Source organism: Oculina patagonica, chromosome 11, assembly GCF_052425735.1.
Source record: "Oculina patagonica isolate OP01 chromosome 11, crgOcupat, whole genome shotgun sequence".
Classification (NCBI taxonomy): Eukaryota; Metazoa; Cnidaria; class Anthozoa; order Scleractinia; family Oculinidae; genus Oculina; species Oculina patagonica.
In genome coordinates, this window is record NC_135768.1 from 1,251,338 (window position 1) to 1,264,521 (window position 13,184).

General features: G+C 38.8%; 1 protein-coding gene across 2 annotated transcripts; it reads left to right on the plus strand.

Annotated features, from left to right (window-relative positions):
• The first annotated feature begins 30 nt into the window (after positions 1-30).
• Positions 31-12,945, plus strand: LOC144631194 (uncharacterized). 2 transcript variants are annotated; one of them, XM_078489600.1, is made up of 8 exons: positions 31-188; positions 5,563-5,802; positions 6,896-7,042; positions 8,424-8,654; positions 9,681-9,830; positions 11,392-11,622; positions 12,065-12,217; positions 12,598-12,945. In XM_078489600.1, the coding sequence occupies exons 1-8, from the start codon at positions 119-121 to the stop codon at positions 12,735-12,737; spliced, it is 1,362 nt and encodes a 453-aa protein (XP_078345726.1). In that variant the 5' UTR covers positions 31-118; the 3' UTR covers positions 12,738-12,945. The 2 variants fall into 2 exon arrangements, with proteins under 2 accessions (XP_078345726.1, XP_078345727.1); XM_078489601.1 differs by lacking the exon at positions 31-188 and adding an exon at positions 2,327-2,505.
• Positions 12,946-13,184: the final 239 nt, after the last annotated feature.

Consider the following 13,184-nt stretch of genomic DNA (forward strand, 5'->3'; position numbering starts at 1 on the left):
CGATGCAATATTTTGTTACAATGACCTTAAACGATAGTTCTGCGAGACAAAAATTCATATCGCACTTTGGCGGGGTATTATTCACTAGCAAGGACTAGTAAAAGGCTTGCGGCGAAATATGGCAAGATATTTTCCTGCTGGGAAAATAATTTTGGTATTTACTGCTGCTGTGTGTTTCATATGTCAAGGTATGTATAAAGAAACAATACAGGTCAATAGCGACCCGCAAAGACGCAAGCGTTTGTTATAAATACCTTAAAATTGAAGATCTGTTCAAGTGGCTTGAGGTTTCTTGCATTCAGTGGTATGTTGAACTGCTTAGATTTACAGCCGGTCATGCACTGGACCGGATATCTCATGCAGTTTCATATAATAGACGTCTTCAGTCCTGTTGAACCAAGCTCAGAGCAAATCGTATACCGGGCAGCTGGAGACGATTGCCCTTAGTAGAGCCAAAGTATAGTATATTGTCTCCAAAGAATTTTACCTTATAAAAGACGAAAACGTAACGTATCGCTCACACGTTTATACACGTGTAGGATGTAAAAAGCATTTCATTTGCTGTTTTGTTGTACATTGTAGACTCGTCGCATCCCACCATTAACATTTGGCGCTAAAATTATAACTTTCCCGCCAATGACCTGATAAGCTAATTTATGCATGCTAACTCGAACTGCCACTAAAAATAGTTTGGGTGTACAGTTACTGTCTAGTCACACACGACTACAGAGTGTCCAAAAGTGAAATTCAAGTCTTTCTACTCCTGTATGCACTAGGAGAAAACTGTTTGCACGCATTTTTCCTTGTCTGCGCAGGTGGGAGGGCGGGGGGTTACTCAGGCATGTTTTGGGTAGGTATGTGCCGCCCGGGTCTCCAAGGTAGCAATCCGTTTTAGAAAAAAATTGTATTGAAAATGATACCCCGTTCTAGAAACGGGTCAATTTTTTACACCCCGTTTTGGCTGCTGAGAGTTTGAGACTTTCGTGCGTTCGAAATATCATACCCCGTTCTAGGAATCGTCTCTAAAATGGATACCCCGTTCTAGATCGGGAGCCCAAAATCACGATCCCGTTGGGCGGCAAATACCCGTTTAGGCATTTTTTTTTGGGGGGGGGGGGGACCTCCGGGACCGGGGGTCTGCATAGGTACCAGTTGCCAGTCTGTAAGGCGTGGTTCCCATGCAAAAGTGAAGGGTGCATTTGATGGCGGTAAGTGACTATAGTCCGCCAAGAGCCGCATTCCAGACAAAAACAATTTCTTGACAACTACGTCCTGTGTTTTCGTGGCTTAAGAGGTAGGAAATGCGAAAATTTGAAATGGAATAGACTAAGGAGTATAAAGATAAACACAAGTGTCTACCCGTCAAAGGCATGACAAACATGTATGTGTGTGAGTGAAAGCAAGTCCGGGCACTAGTTGCAACTTTCACGCAGTTTATTTTTTCTTTCACCATCTTCACGAAACCGCGCAGACCCTACCGAATACGTCACGCGCCCGCACGCGAACGACTCTGGACCATTCTTGGCGCTCGCAATAAACATTCCGTGTTCGTTTTGCGCAGTTTACAGACAAAAAGAGATACTTCAGTTTTCGCCGTCTAGGCAAACAGCGAACGGAAAGCTCAGCTCCTTGCCATTAGGACACTTTTGTTTCTTTGACGGAAATGGTTAATCGCGAATTCCTATCAAAATTAACAGAATAGATTAAAAGCTATGCAAACAGGCTAAGATACAGGTGTCACGGCATTGCTTGAAATTGACACGCACTTCTGAGCAAACCACGCTAATTAAATATGCTGACGCGGTTAGCTTTGAAAAACATTCACGAAATTTCTTTCACTCCTAGCGGTATCATTTCTATACGAAATTTTGTTAATTTTAGGAATCGTGCTGCGATGTGGTAGCTAACAATAAATGTACCTTCGAAGAGAGCAATCGTTTCAAACGGTGTGTTTTGCAATTTAAGCAATATTTGAAAATTGTTGTTGCATTTTATGCTTTTCATTTCTGTCGCTAAATAAAAGATAGTTTCCTATACAGATTTGCAATTTTATTGCCAGTTTTAGCTCATAAATAAGAAGGCAAATTGTCTTTGTTTAAATCCAAATCCGCACTCCATCCTTTTAACAAATACCGCCTACCCACTTACTTCCAGAAATCTTGCCTCAAAACATTTTTAATTACACTTCTGTTAATAGACCTAGCGCTTGGCAATTGTTTGTTTACACCTGTCAAAAGACTCCTTTTCTTTAAGTTATTGCTTCTTTCTCGAAATAATCCCATGCTAATTTTCGATGATTATTGACACGAGCTGCTGGAAATAATAAATTTCGCCTGCCTCTGAATTATTGACAACGCACGCTTGCCTCGCCCAGCCGAAGAGACACGAACCAGGATAGTGCATTTTGTTTCATCACCATCGTTTCAAAGCAACGCAATTTCGCCTCTATTATGGCAGCTCGCTATCTCGCCCTGTTTCTAATTCTGGTACACTTACGTTGCCAAGGTATCGTATGTTGCTATATACTTTTAGAAGTGGTATGTTTTGAATATTAGAAGCAAGTATCTGTATGTAACCTGACTTTTTATTACTGTTGCGAAGGAACGGTTTGGAAATCCAGTTTTTAGTGACATCGTGGGCAAGAGGGAGTTAAGCAAAAGAGTTTTTGTTCGCCTGCATGGTAACGAACAGATTTAGTTATTAGCCGGTGTTTAAAGGGTTGAGGGAGTTTGTTTAAACAAATTAAAAATCTCCTGGTTAAATCCTTTTGTATAATATCGAGGGGGCAGGCATGTTTCGTAAGGTCAGAGTATGCAGAAAAACGGCCCAAGAAATATAAACCACGATCTGAACCCCCCAGTAAAAGCGATGGATTTGATTTAAAGGAACGTAGAAAGATGTAGAATTTCTTAATTCTCAAAAGTAATTATAACCAGATGGCTGTTAAATAACAGTTTGACATGTGTTTCGAAGGTAATGGCGATTTGTTGCAAATCGGCGCTTTGCAAAAACCTTCAACGCCCAGCAAGAAATCGTTTTAACTATCGTATTTGACGTGGGTAAAAAAAAAACAAAGAACAAAAAAACATGTTCGATTTCATAGGCTACGACAAGTTGCATGTACCTTATCGGTTTCGATGACTATTTTGAAAATTAAGATAAAATTTTATTTCCTGTTGTTAATTGAATATTAGTACCGCGAAAAACAGCTACGAAGAAGATAACACAGCTACAGTTGAATGTTTTTGGCCAAAGCTTTCAAAAACTCTGTGCCCCCCAAAAAGAAAAAAAAAACGAAAGATTTTAACTCCAGTCCTAACGTTTTTGCCTCCGTTAAATTGCTAAATATATCATTCATTTAAAAAAACATATGTTTATTTTGATTCCTGCTAAGCTTATCGTTTAAAACTGTTACTAAACGACATGAAATCGTATCTCTTCACCGGATAAAGATATTTTTCTTACAACTCTGCTGGAACAAAAAAAATATTTCATTTTTTTCATCTCTTTTTGAGTGACACGCTAAGTTCATGTCCACTAATCATTTCATATTATTTTTAACATATGTCAGATTTGAAATTTTTAATCGCGTTTGAAAAGTTGTATGGGTTTTAATTTAAAATACGCTCAAACAAATTCAGAGATAGAGTAGCATTGTGAAATGACTGATTTTTTTTTTTGAAAAAAAAAAGAAGTAAATTGTGTGTTACAAATCATTTTTTTGTATTTCGTCGAAAGCTGCTCGTTATGTAAATTACACTGTAATATATCAGCAATAATAAGTTAATTTTGATTTGATTTTTTTCACGGAACTAATTAATTATCTTTATGTTTCTCCGACTAAGTTTACAAGGAAACATCAATTTTTTGAATTGAAAAATCAGATCACTCTTGGTTTTCCAATTATATCGTACATTTGTTATTAATGTTATTTCTCGCCCAAATTACTAATTTTCCATGACTTTTCCAATGTGTTAGGCGTCATGTGAAAATTGTATGAATTATCACATTTTTTATTGAGTATGTCCTTGATAATGTTTACACTGTTTGTTTATTTTCTTTCTTAAGATTTGAACTACTTTTTCTTCTTTAAAACAACTTGCTTTGCAGACATGATCGACTTTGCCTTTAATGCAGAGCACATTATAAATAGAATACGAGTAAGAAACGAGTTTTGAATAATTTTAAGTTTCCAATTTCAAAACTAACTTCATTTGTAACAAAATACTAAAATTAGTTTCTTGCAATTTACACATTTAAAATTGTAAAAGTTTCAAATCACGAGTTTACATAATAGCTTTTGCACGACTTCAATTAAATTAATCCCTTTCCTTGCCACATATCTGCAAACAAGCAATTTTACCCTCAAAAACTGACTTTAATCTGTTGTTTAAACTTTTATTGAAATTAGTTTCCCCGTCCTTAATCATAATTTCGTTTTAATGAATACATCAGTTAACTCAATTTTGTAAAATTTATAACCTGACTATTTCCGGAAATTTGCCTTCAAAAAAGGAAGGATTAAACATTAAACCAACTAATCCATAGCTTTCTGTAGGAGTGTAAAGGTCGAATTGGCATCCGGCATATGTCTGGAACGCCCTCCTCGACGACTAAGAAAGTTAAATTTGTTAAATTTTTCTCTTGGCTCAACGACCGTCTTCACTTATGTAATTTTCTATCTTCATCAAAGCTAGAGTTAAGCCAGTAAGAAAAAGCTGTGCTAGTGTAAGATTGACACAGCTAGCGGTCTGAAACAACGTAACAGTAACTAGCAATGACAGTTATGCCACTGCAGTTTGCACCAAAAGTAAGACTTCTCTGCGAGATTCGCAGGGTACAAAAACTCAGAACCGACATGCTCTGGAAAAATGTACGCTAAAAAATAGTCTGCCTCAAATAGTTCTTAGCAAAATATAGCCATTCTTTTTATTAGCAGCCACAAAAATGTCAAACCACATTCGAACCTTGAGCAAGAACTTATAATAATGGTTTGCTGCAAAACAAAGCTAGTACGTAGTTATTTCCAGTAGACCCTCTTAATTTTACAGCACTTTTCAACTAGGTGTCGAGAAGTAATCACGTGTCTACGTTTGCTATGGTCTCTGATTGGTTAGAAAAAGTCGTGCAACGTGCACTGTAACCAATCAGAACTGTCGTTTTCAACCAATCAGAAACCAGAGCAAAACTTATCATGGCTTTCTTTGTCTTACGCGCGTTTTCTTGCACTTAGCACCGGCTTTCCTCTGAGATTAAATTGCGTTATTTATGTTAAATTGTCGTGATTGATAAGATGCGAACTTAATTCCGGACCTTCAGCAATGATTTAAGTCGTGTGGAAGCCTGAATCCTGGCCAGTACTTGAATGAGAGCGGAAAATCAAATAAGAAACCACGAATTTTCGGTTGGGCGATGGGGAGCGAAACAGTTTATATATTGCTATGGCTTCAAGTGAAGGCACTGTTTGAGGCAGACTATTCTATTCTGTCACTGTTTTGAGGAACATGCAACGCTTTTCTTCTTTGCAAATCTTTTCTTCTTTTTATCTTTCCCTGTAATCAGCCGAAGCGTGGCAGTGCAGCAACTGTGTTGTTCCATATAAAGCCAGAGGCTGCTACCAAGACAGTCCATCTCGTGTATTCAAAGAACAAGTGTTAAATGAACGAGACCCAAAGAGTAAGGTGTACGGCGGACGGAAGATCGAGTGGATGGACTGGAATAATTACATGCCGGGATTTGCTTGCAGATGCGCGAAGATTGTCAAGGCTAAAGGATATACTGTGTTCGGCTTGCAGTTCTACGGTAGGCGCTGGCGAACTTCCCAATATACGAATTCTAAGCCCTGACCAAACGGTAACGCAAGTAGGCGCAAGTTGAAATTTTGCGTCTACTTGCGTCTCCATTTGGGCAGGACTTGCGCGCATTTGCGTTGACTTGCGTACACTTTTGTTGACGTGCGTTCACCTTGTCGAGATTAAATTTGCACGCAGGTTAACGCAAGTTTTTCACCGTTTAGCCATCCAACGCAAGTCAATGCACTTTTCGCAGTTTACTTCAAATACTGAATTGCACCTCGTAGTATTTTAAATGGATTTTCGCAAACTTGCGTGCACTTGCGACTAAATTAATGCCTGTCCGTTTGGCCACCCAAAACAAGTCTGTACGCAAGTTGAACTTGCGGCTACTTGCGTCCACTTGCGTTACCGTTTGGCCATTGCTTTCGTAAAATTCATGTGTTACTGGTTTAAAGAATTTAACGGTATTAAAATGTACCTCTTGGTGATTTAATTGGATCAATTTAGGTTTCTGGGAAACTGCTCACCTACCCCCTCCCCAAACCTAACATTAACCCTTACTTATCGCTTTGGGCAAAATGTTAGGTTTGGGGAGGGATAGGTGAGCAGTTTCCCAGAAACCTTAATTGATCCATTTAATTTTGTTACCCTCTTTGCTTGATTATTTGGATTATACTAATATTTTAAACTAGACAAATTTAAATCAAAAGTTGTTCACTGTTTTCCAAAATTCTTTTTAAATCAACGTTTCGGAAAGTTAAACTTGCCTTCTTCATGAGTGATTAAAAAATAAAAGTCAATATGGCCGACTGATTTTCTGCTTTGCAACCGCACCTTTTGGCACATCATGACATTTACGTGAAGTAAAAGTCGTGACAGAAAAGTGCGGGATAAAATGCTGTTAAAAGACACATCAGGAACATTACATGAAACTGAAACATAGTCAATGAACGATCTTAAACAAGTGTGTATATGCTGCACTCCGGCGTAAGGTATCTTCGGAAAGGATCGGAAAAGATCGGATGATCATCGAAAAAATTTTGCCTTAATATCTACGACACCGTATATTATTTTGTATTTTTTTATAATTAATATTCCAGGTGAATGTTGGAGTGGAGCACCTGGAACTTACGACTTGAACAAGTTGGCGCCAAAATCATCCTGTGTTGGAGATGATTACAAGGAGTGCGGGAAATTAGACAGAACCTGTATTGGAGAACAATGGACAAACTTTGTTTTTGAACTAGGTAAGAAACGCTATACTGAAATTCACAGACGCTGCCGCGCCAACCTCGTCCCCAGGGCTATCCGCGTGGTACCCCCCCCGACGGACAGTCCTGGTGACGAGGTTGCTGCCGCGATGGTTAGGTTGGCCTCAACCCCCTTGCGCACCAATGCGCACCGCGCTCAACGAAGCTGGGATGCCTGGGGTAAAGGCAGCAGAAAAGAGATTTTCTTTCAATAGCTCATGAGATCGATGCTGACACTGTTTTTGACGCTCTGGAAATAAAGTTGTTAGTTAATTCTTTGCATTGACTAGACGGTTGGTTTCTGGAGATAGAGCCTTAATTCACGACTGACGGTCTGAACGTTATCTTCGTTTATTAAGTCGAAGATATCCTTTGTACCAATGTTTCACTTGAGAATATTTATGCCTGGGTTGACAATAAAAATTTAAGCCATTTTCGATGCAACTTCATCACAAAAATGAATGGCGTATCTTGTCTAAAAAAGTTACTTTAAATTTGCAGGTATGTTGTTTGTAATTTGTCTTAATCTTCCCTAATACCCATCTTTTCCCCGTTTTTGGGAATAAAAAACATTTGGTAGAATATATATATATATATTTTTAATGAATTTGCCAACCCTACTTACAACACTGAGGCTCAATACAGTTCATTACAACACACTACTTATAATACAAATATTATACAACACAGCTACTTGCACTACAATACAGTTACCTTACTTAATAACAAATCGCTACTTACATCATTTACGACACGACTACAATTACATCTACAATCACTTTCGCTACTATACGATTTCGTTTTGTGCTGCTGATAATAATACAATTAACACAGGATTAAATAACTTACAATGACCATTACTTACAATTTATATGGCTTAACTTATATACTTTGTTTTAAAGAATAACTATTTGGCTACACAGGAGTTACATTATGAAAATTAGAGGCTCTCGTTATATTTTTTCCATTTTTGATTTATATTGTGGCTGTCTTCCTGATTTTTTGATTTCATTGCATATAATTCCAGTTGGTATGTATAGTTAACAATTTTAATTTTTCCTATTCTACATTTGGTAGAATAGGAAATGTTGATCATGCCGGTTCTTTTAATTAAAAAGAGCCACATCACAGACGGCGCGCAACCTGAAAGAATAGGCCAATTTTTTTCAAGTCTGTTTTTTGTTATCCGTCTTACTGAAGTAGTTTTCCCCAGTGGTAACCCTCCTTGTTTATATTTAGTTTATTGTTACTTTTTTTACCTTCGGGGTTTCCTTCAATGCAATTAATGTCAGAAAAATAACCTTAAATATCGGTAACATAGCTCGTTTCACAATTACTCAAACCCTGCACTCATTCATCTCCTTTTCTCAAATCTCAGTACCAGACTGTGATCTAGATTTCGAGAGGATTGGTTGTTTCAAAGACAACAAAAAGGCTCCTCGTCCACTTCCTGATTACATCATGACGGACAGACAGAAGAACTTGAAGATCTACAGTGGACAGTCTATTGACTGGAGGAACTGGGACGTGTATCTTCCGAGCTTTGTCTGCCGCTGTGCCAAGATAGCTAAAGAAAAAGGACATGCCACATTTGGAGTACAATACTACGGTACGTGTAAAGAATGCTGTTACTTTTCCTCCAACCAAGTTCTCTATTGTACGCTACATCTGTACGGAGTCCCAAATCTGCACTTCCCAAAAACTAAACTTGCCGTTCTAATGTTTAGAACAAAAACTATTAAAAAGGATTCACGTATTTTCATTTACGCTACTGATAAAATAAACCAAAATAGAGTCATTGACTTCATTCAAGTGGGGTCGGTTGATTTTACACTGCTGTTCTAATAGCAAGCACCGCAAAGGAACAAGCAACTCCCGCTCTCCATTTTCGTACCTCAAGTCTCCGTTCCTTACTCAGTGCTCGAGGTTGACGAAACAAGCGACTCTCGAAAGTTTCGGTCTTAAAGTAAAACACCGAAAAGTTCGTTGGTCATGCTTTTGAAAGCTAAGTATCGCAATACAACCAGAAGTTCGATATTTTCGCACTTCTAATCAGAACTTCTCAGGGTCACTCGTTTCCTGACCGCTGGTCAATGGGATACGAGGATTGTCCCTCTCAAAAGAGACCCTTTTACCCGTGGGTGGGGGGAGGGAGGGGGGAACTCCCACATTAAAGAGATGGGGTCGTCTCGCTTTGGAGTGTACATCAGGGATTCTGGTCTCACTTAGGGTGTTCAGGTTGGAACGCTAATATTTATAGCATAGCAGTCAAGGTCTCGTTATAAGTTGCACATGACACCGTCACCGTCAATGTTAGCGGCCTAGACCGACCAGGCAGGCGACCAGGCATGAAAAATAATCTCGTTTAATTTAGGGGTCAGAATAAAGCTTGAGCCATGCCCATGCCATCCCCTTCCCTTTCTTATGAGAGTCCCCGGGCCCTTTTACTGCTAAGTTCGATATCTTAATTCTCCTTACTTATTCCCATACATTTCTTTTAATTTTAGTTCTGAGATTTTGGTGTTACATCAAGAGAATACCTTATAGTTGATGATTTTCTTTATTCTCATCACCTGTCTCCGTAACAGCGTATTGATATTGTAAGGAGAATTAATATCTGATCATGTTTATTCAGGTGAATGTTGGAGTGGACTCAACGGAGAACAGACATACAGTAAGCTGGGCGAGTCAAATAACTGCCAGGACAAGTGTTTTGACGCGTGCAAGCCTTATGAGAAATACTGTGCGGGAAAAAACTACGCCAATGCAGTCTATCGTCTTGCGGGTGAGTGGTCAGCTTCAACAGGCCATTTCTGGGGTACCCTTTCCCTCTGTTTCAAAACGAGTCTACGTGCGAAACCATTCATATAAAAATGAGTTTCACCTACAGGTCCATTTTCATGCAAATCAAACTCATTTTCATTTGAGTGCTTTCGCACGTAGAATCGTACAGAAGTAAAGGGTAACTCGGAAATGGCCTATTGATGTTTCTAGCTGTCATTTACCCTGCTTGCAGAGTCGGGTCGAGGAAAAGAGAAACGCGATTCTGTCAACGGCTTCGAATTCCTTGGTTTGCCGATCATCCCGCGATCTGGATGAGTCAGGGCAGTTTCGAACTGAACATCTTTTTTTACTTTTCCTGAGGAAAGATCGAAGCGACTCTGCTGGCAGAGTAGCTGTTATTCTTTCAAACTAGTTGTTAATGTGCCCAGTCTGAAATATCCATATCCAACCCAAGGAACGTTATTGGAAATTCCAAAGGGGGAAGTTTGAAGGGGTGTGAGATTAAACCGAAAAAGCTCTTCCGTGGGAAGGGCATGGATATTTTCTGGAACAGTAAAATCAGCACGATTTTTGTAAAGCTTACACCACAATCATCACATCTTGCTAACTTAGCCAATCACTGTTCCCCTCCATAATAGTGAACCAATCAGAATTCGTAGTGAAGTCATGTGATTAGTGCCAATCCCTGGCAGATACGTGGGAAGTCATGATTGGTGCGTGTTTTACATATTGTTACCCTTTTTCTTTGTAAATTTGAGCACAGAAAATCATTTTGCCAAATAATTGCTGGTTTTCACTGTCACGCAATCAAAAAATAAATTCGAAACCATTCAACTACAGAAGCTATGAATTTCAAATATTATAGATGATAAATAGATAAACAATTCCTCCAAGTTTCGGGTCTGTGCGGTGTACCGTTCGCGAGTTATTTTCCGAACCTTTCCACGCAAATTTATAAAGCTTAGTATGGAGCCGCCATAACTGTGTCCTGCCGAGGGACACAGTAATGGCCGCCGTGATGTCAGAGAAACCATCTGGAACTCAATTCTGCTTACAACAGCGGCCATCCTTGGCTTAAGAGCTAGTACACTTTCACATAAACACCACTTATTATATCTGAAATGTATAATCTGCACAAAATGTAAAGGAAAGGCCTTTTTTCAAACAAAACAGCTTTGTCACGGCACTCAGCTTGATGTCACATACGACAGAGAACTCAAATATTCAAAATGCTCTGTTTTAAAAACGAATGACACTATCGATCAGGAAATTTGCAAAAATATATATTTTTAGTTTATCTTTCGCCTAATGACAACGAAAATTTAGCAGGCCTAGTCAATTTTGATTTCAGAATTTTATGACGTAACATGAAAACCAAGAATAAAAATCATAATGAGGCTTTGATTGTGAATCCAGGAACCATTTGGAATCAGATCTCGGATGGAGTTTCCCAAAGAGTGTTCTATTCTTTGAAGTAGTTCTTTAGGGAGGGGTGACACAGGCAGTATATACATATCCAGGGTAGTTTACTCTTTTACATCCGGGTTTTTTTTTATTTGCAGATGCCCCGTGCGAGATCACTTACCAACCTGTCGGTTGCCATGGTGAAGATCCGTCCAATCGTGCATTTACTAAGGAGCTGTTGAATGAGGTGAAGCCGTACAGACCTGCATTCAATGGAGTGATCATGGAGTTTGGAAACAACTGGCAACAAGGTTTCACTAGATTCCTGTGCAGATGTGCAAGGGCCGCTCAGCTGAAAGGATACAGCATGTTTGGAGTACACGATCATGGTAGGCTGGACCATCCAGTTAGTGCTCAGTGGTGTTCATACACCCATTTTAAAAACAAAAAAAATTACCTAGTGTGGCATAACGCACAGTACTTCGTAAAAGTACTGTTCAATAGCTTTCGTTTGAATGGTCACACACTAGGTTTTTATCCACAGACTTTTGAAGTTAGAACCACCTTGTACAGCATAATAAACAGTATCAGATGAAAGTACTGCTCAATAGCTTTCATTTGAATGGTCACACACTAGGGTTTCGTCCACAGACTTAAAAGTTAGAACCATCTTGTACAGAATAATAAACTGTACATACCACATAAAAGTACTGCTCAATAACTTTGATTGAATTGTCACACACACACGATACATTCCTTCACAAACTTAGTTACAATCACCTTGAACGGCATAATAAACAGTGCTAAATACTGATTTGTTCATTTTGACAGGTGAATGTTGGAGTGATGGGAGCGCAGAACAAAACTATAACAAGCATGGTCCGTCAGACAAGTGTTTCCAAAACTTCAATCAGACTTGTCCCCAGGGCTCTGACGCTTGCGCTGGGGGAGCGGAGGCGAATTTTGTCTACCAGATTGTCGCGAGTAAGTAAAAAAGTAATGGGACGCTTGTTTACGCGGCCACCCTTGGTACGACTCTCGGACGTTTGGGACATAACTTATGATAGCTGAATAAGGAAGTCTTTTCTGTGAAGAATTTGAGGAGAAATGTACTCACCTGATCGTAAAAAGAGGCGATTTTATCAGTTGGTGGTCCATACGCTCCAAATGAAAATTGTGCAGCGAAATATATGATATAACCAGTGAGAAGATACTGCTTTCAACCTTGAGAGAGAATATGAATCCTTCATTTCACCTTACTGTAATTAAAGTATTTAAAGAAAGTCGCCCTTAAAATTAAATTTTGGGTTTGCAGTTTTTGGGTTTAGGCCTTGAATTTAACAGCTTCATTCTGTACATTGTAGACAGTCGCCGTTCTCTTCTTGAGGACGAGAAAGTCCCGGATGTGCATGGGACAAGCAAGCTTGCGGAAATATTCGATCTCGAGGATACAGCTACTGAGGCTGAAGCTCTGAGACGTAAAAGAGAAAACAAGGATGACTAACAAAACTGGCTTAATGAAATGTAGGATTGTGGAAGGTTGTTTTCCAAACATGCTTGGCATGTAGCACAAACTGTATTGAGTTTATATTAAGCACCTTGTTGCCATTTTATCTGTATGTTGTATCATTTTTCCTTGTATAAGTTAAAAGCATTGTCCTGTCTGAGACCACAAAACGTTACAAATAAAATGAAACAGATATGTCATTAAATTTCTTGTTTTTTTTTTTATTACATATATATTTAAATTAACATTAAAATTTGTTTTGTGCATGGCTGTTTCATCATCATACAGGTCCGTCAAATTTGCTGAATGCGGTGGAATAAGGCCGTCTTGGTACAGTACAATATATTTTTTCGTGGCTCACTCTGCATGATTGTTTCTATTTTTTTTTTTTTTTTTTTTTGCAATGCAGCCCCCAACTTCCCTTATCTCAAAAATATGATGGTC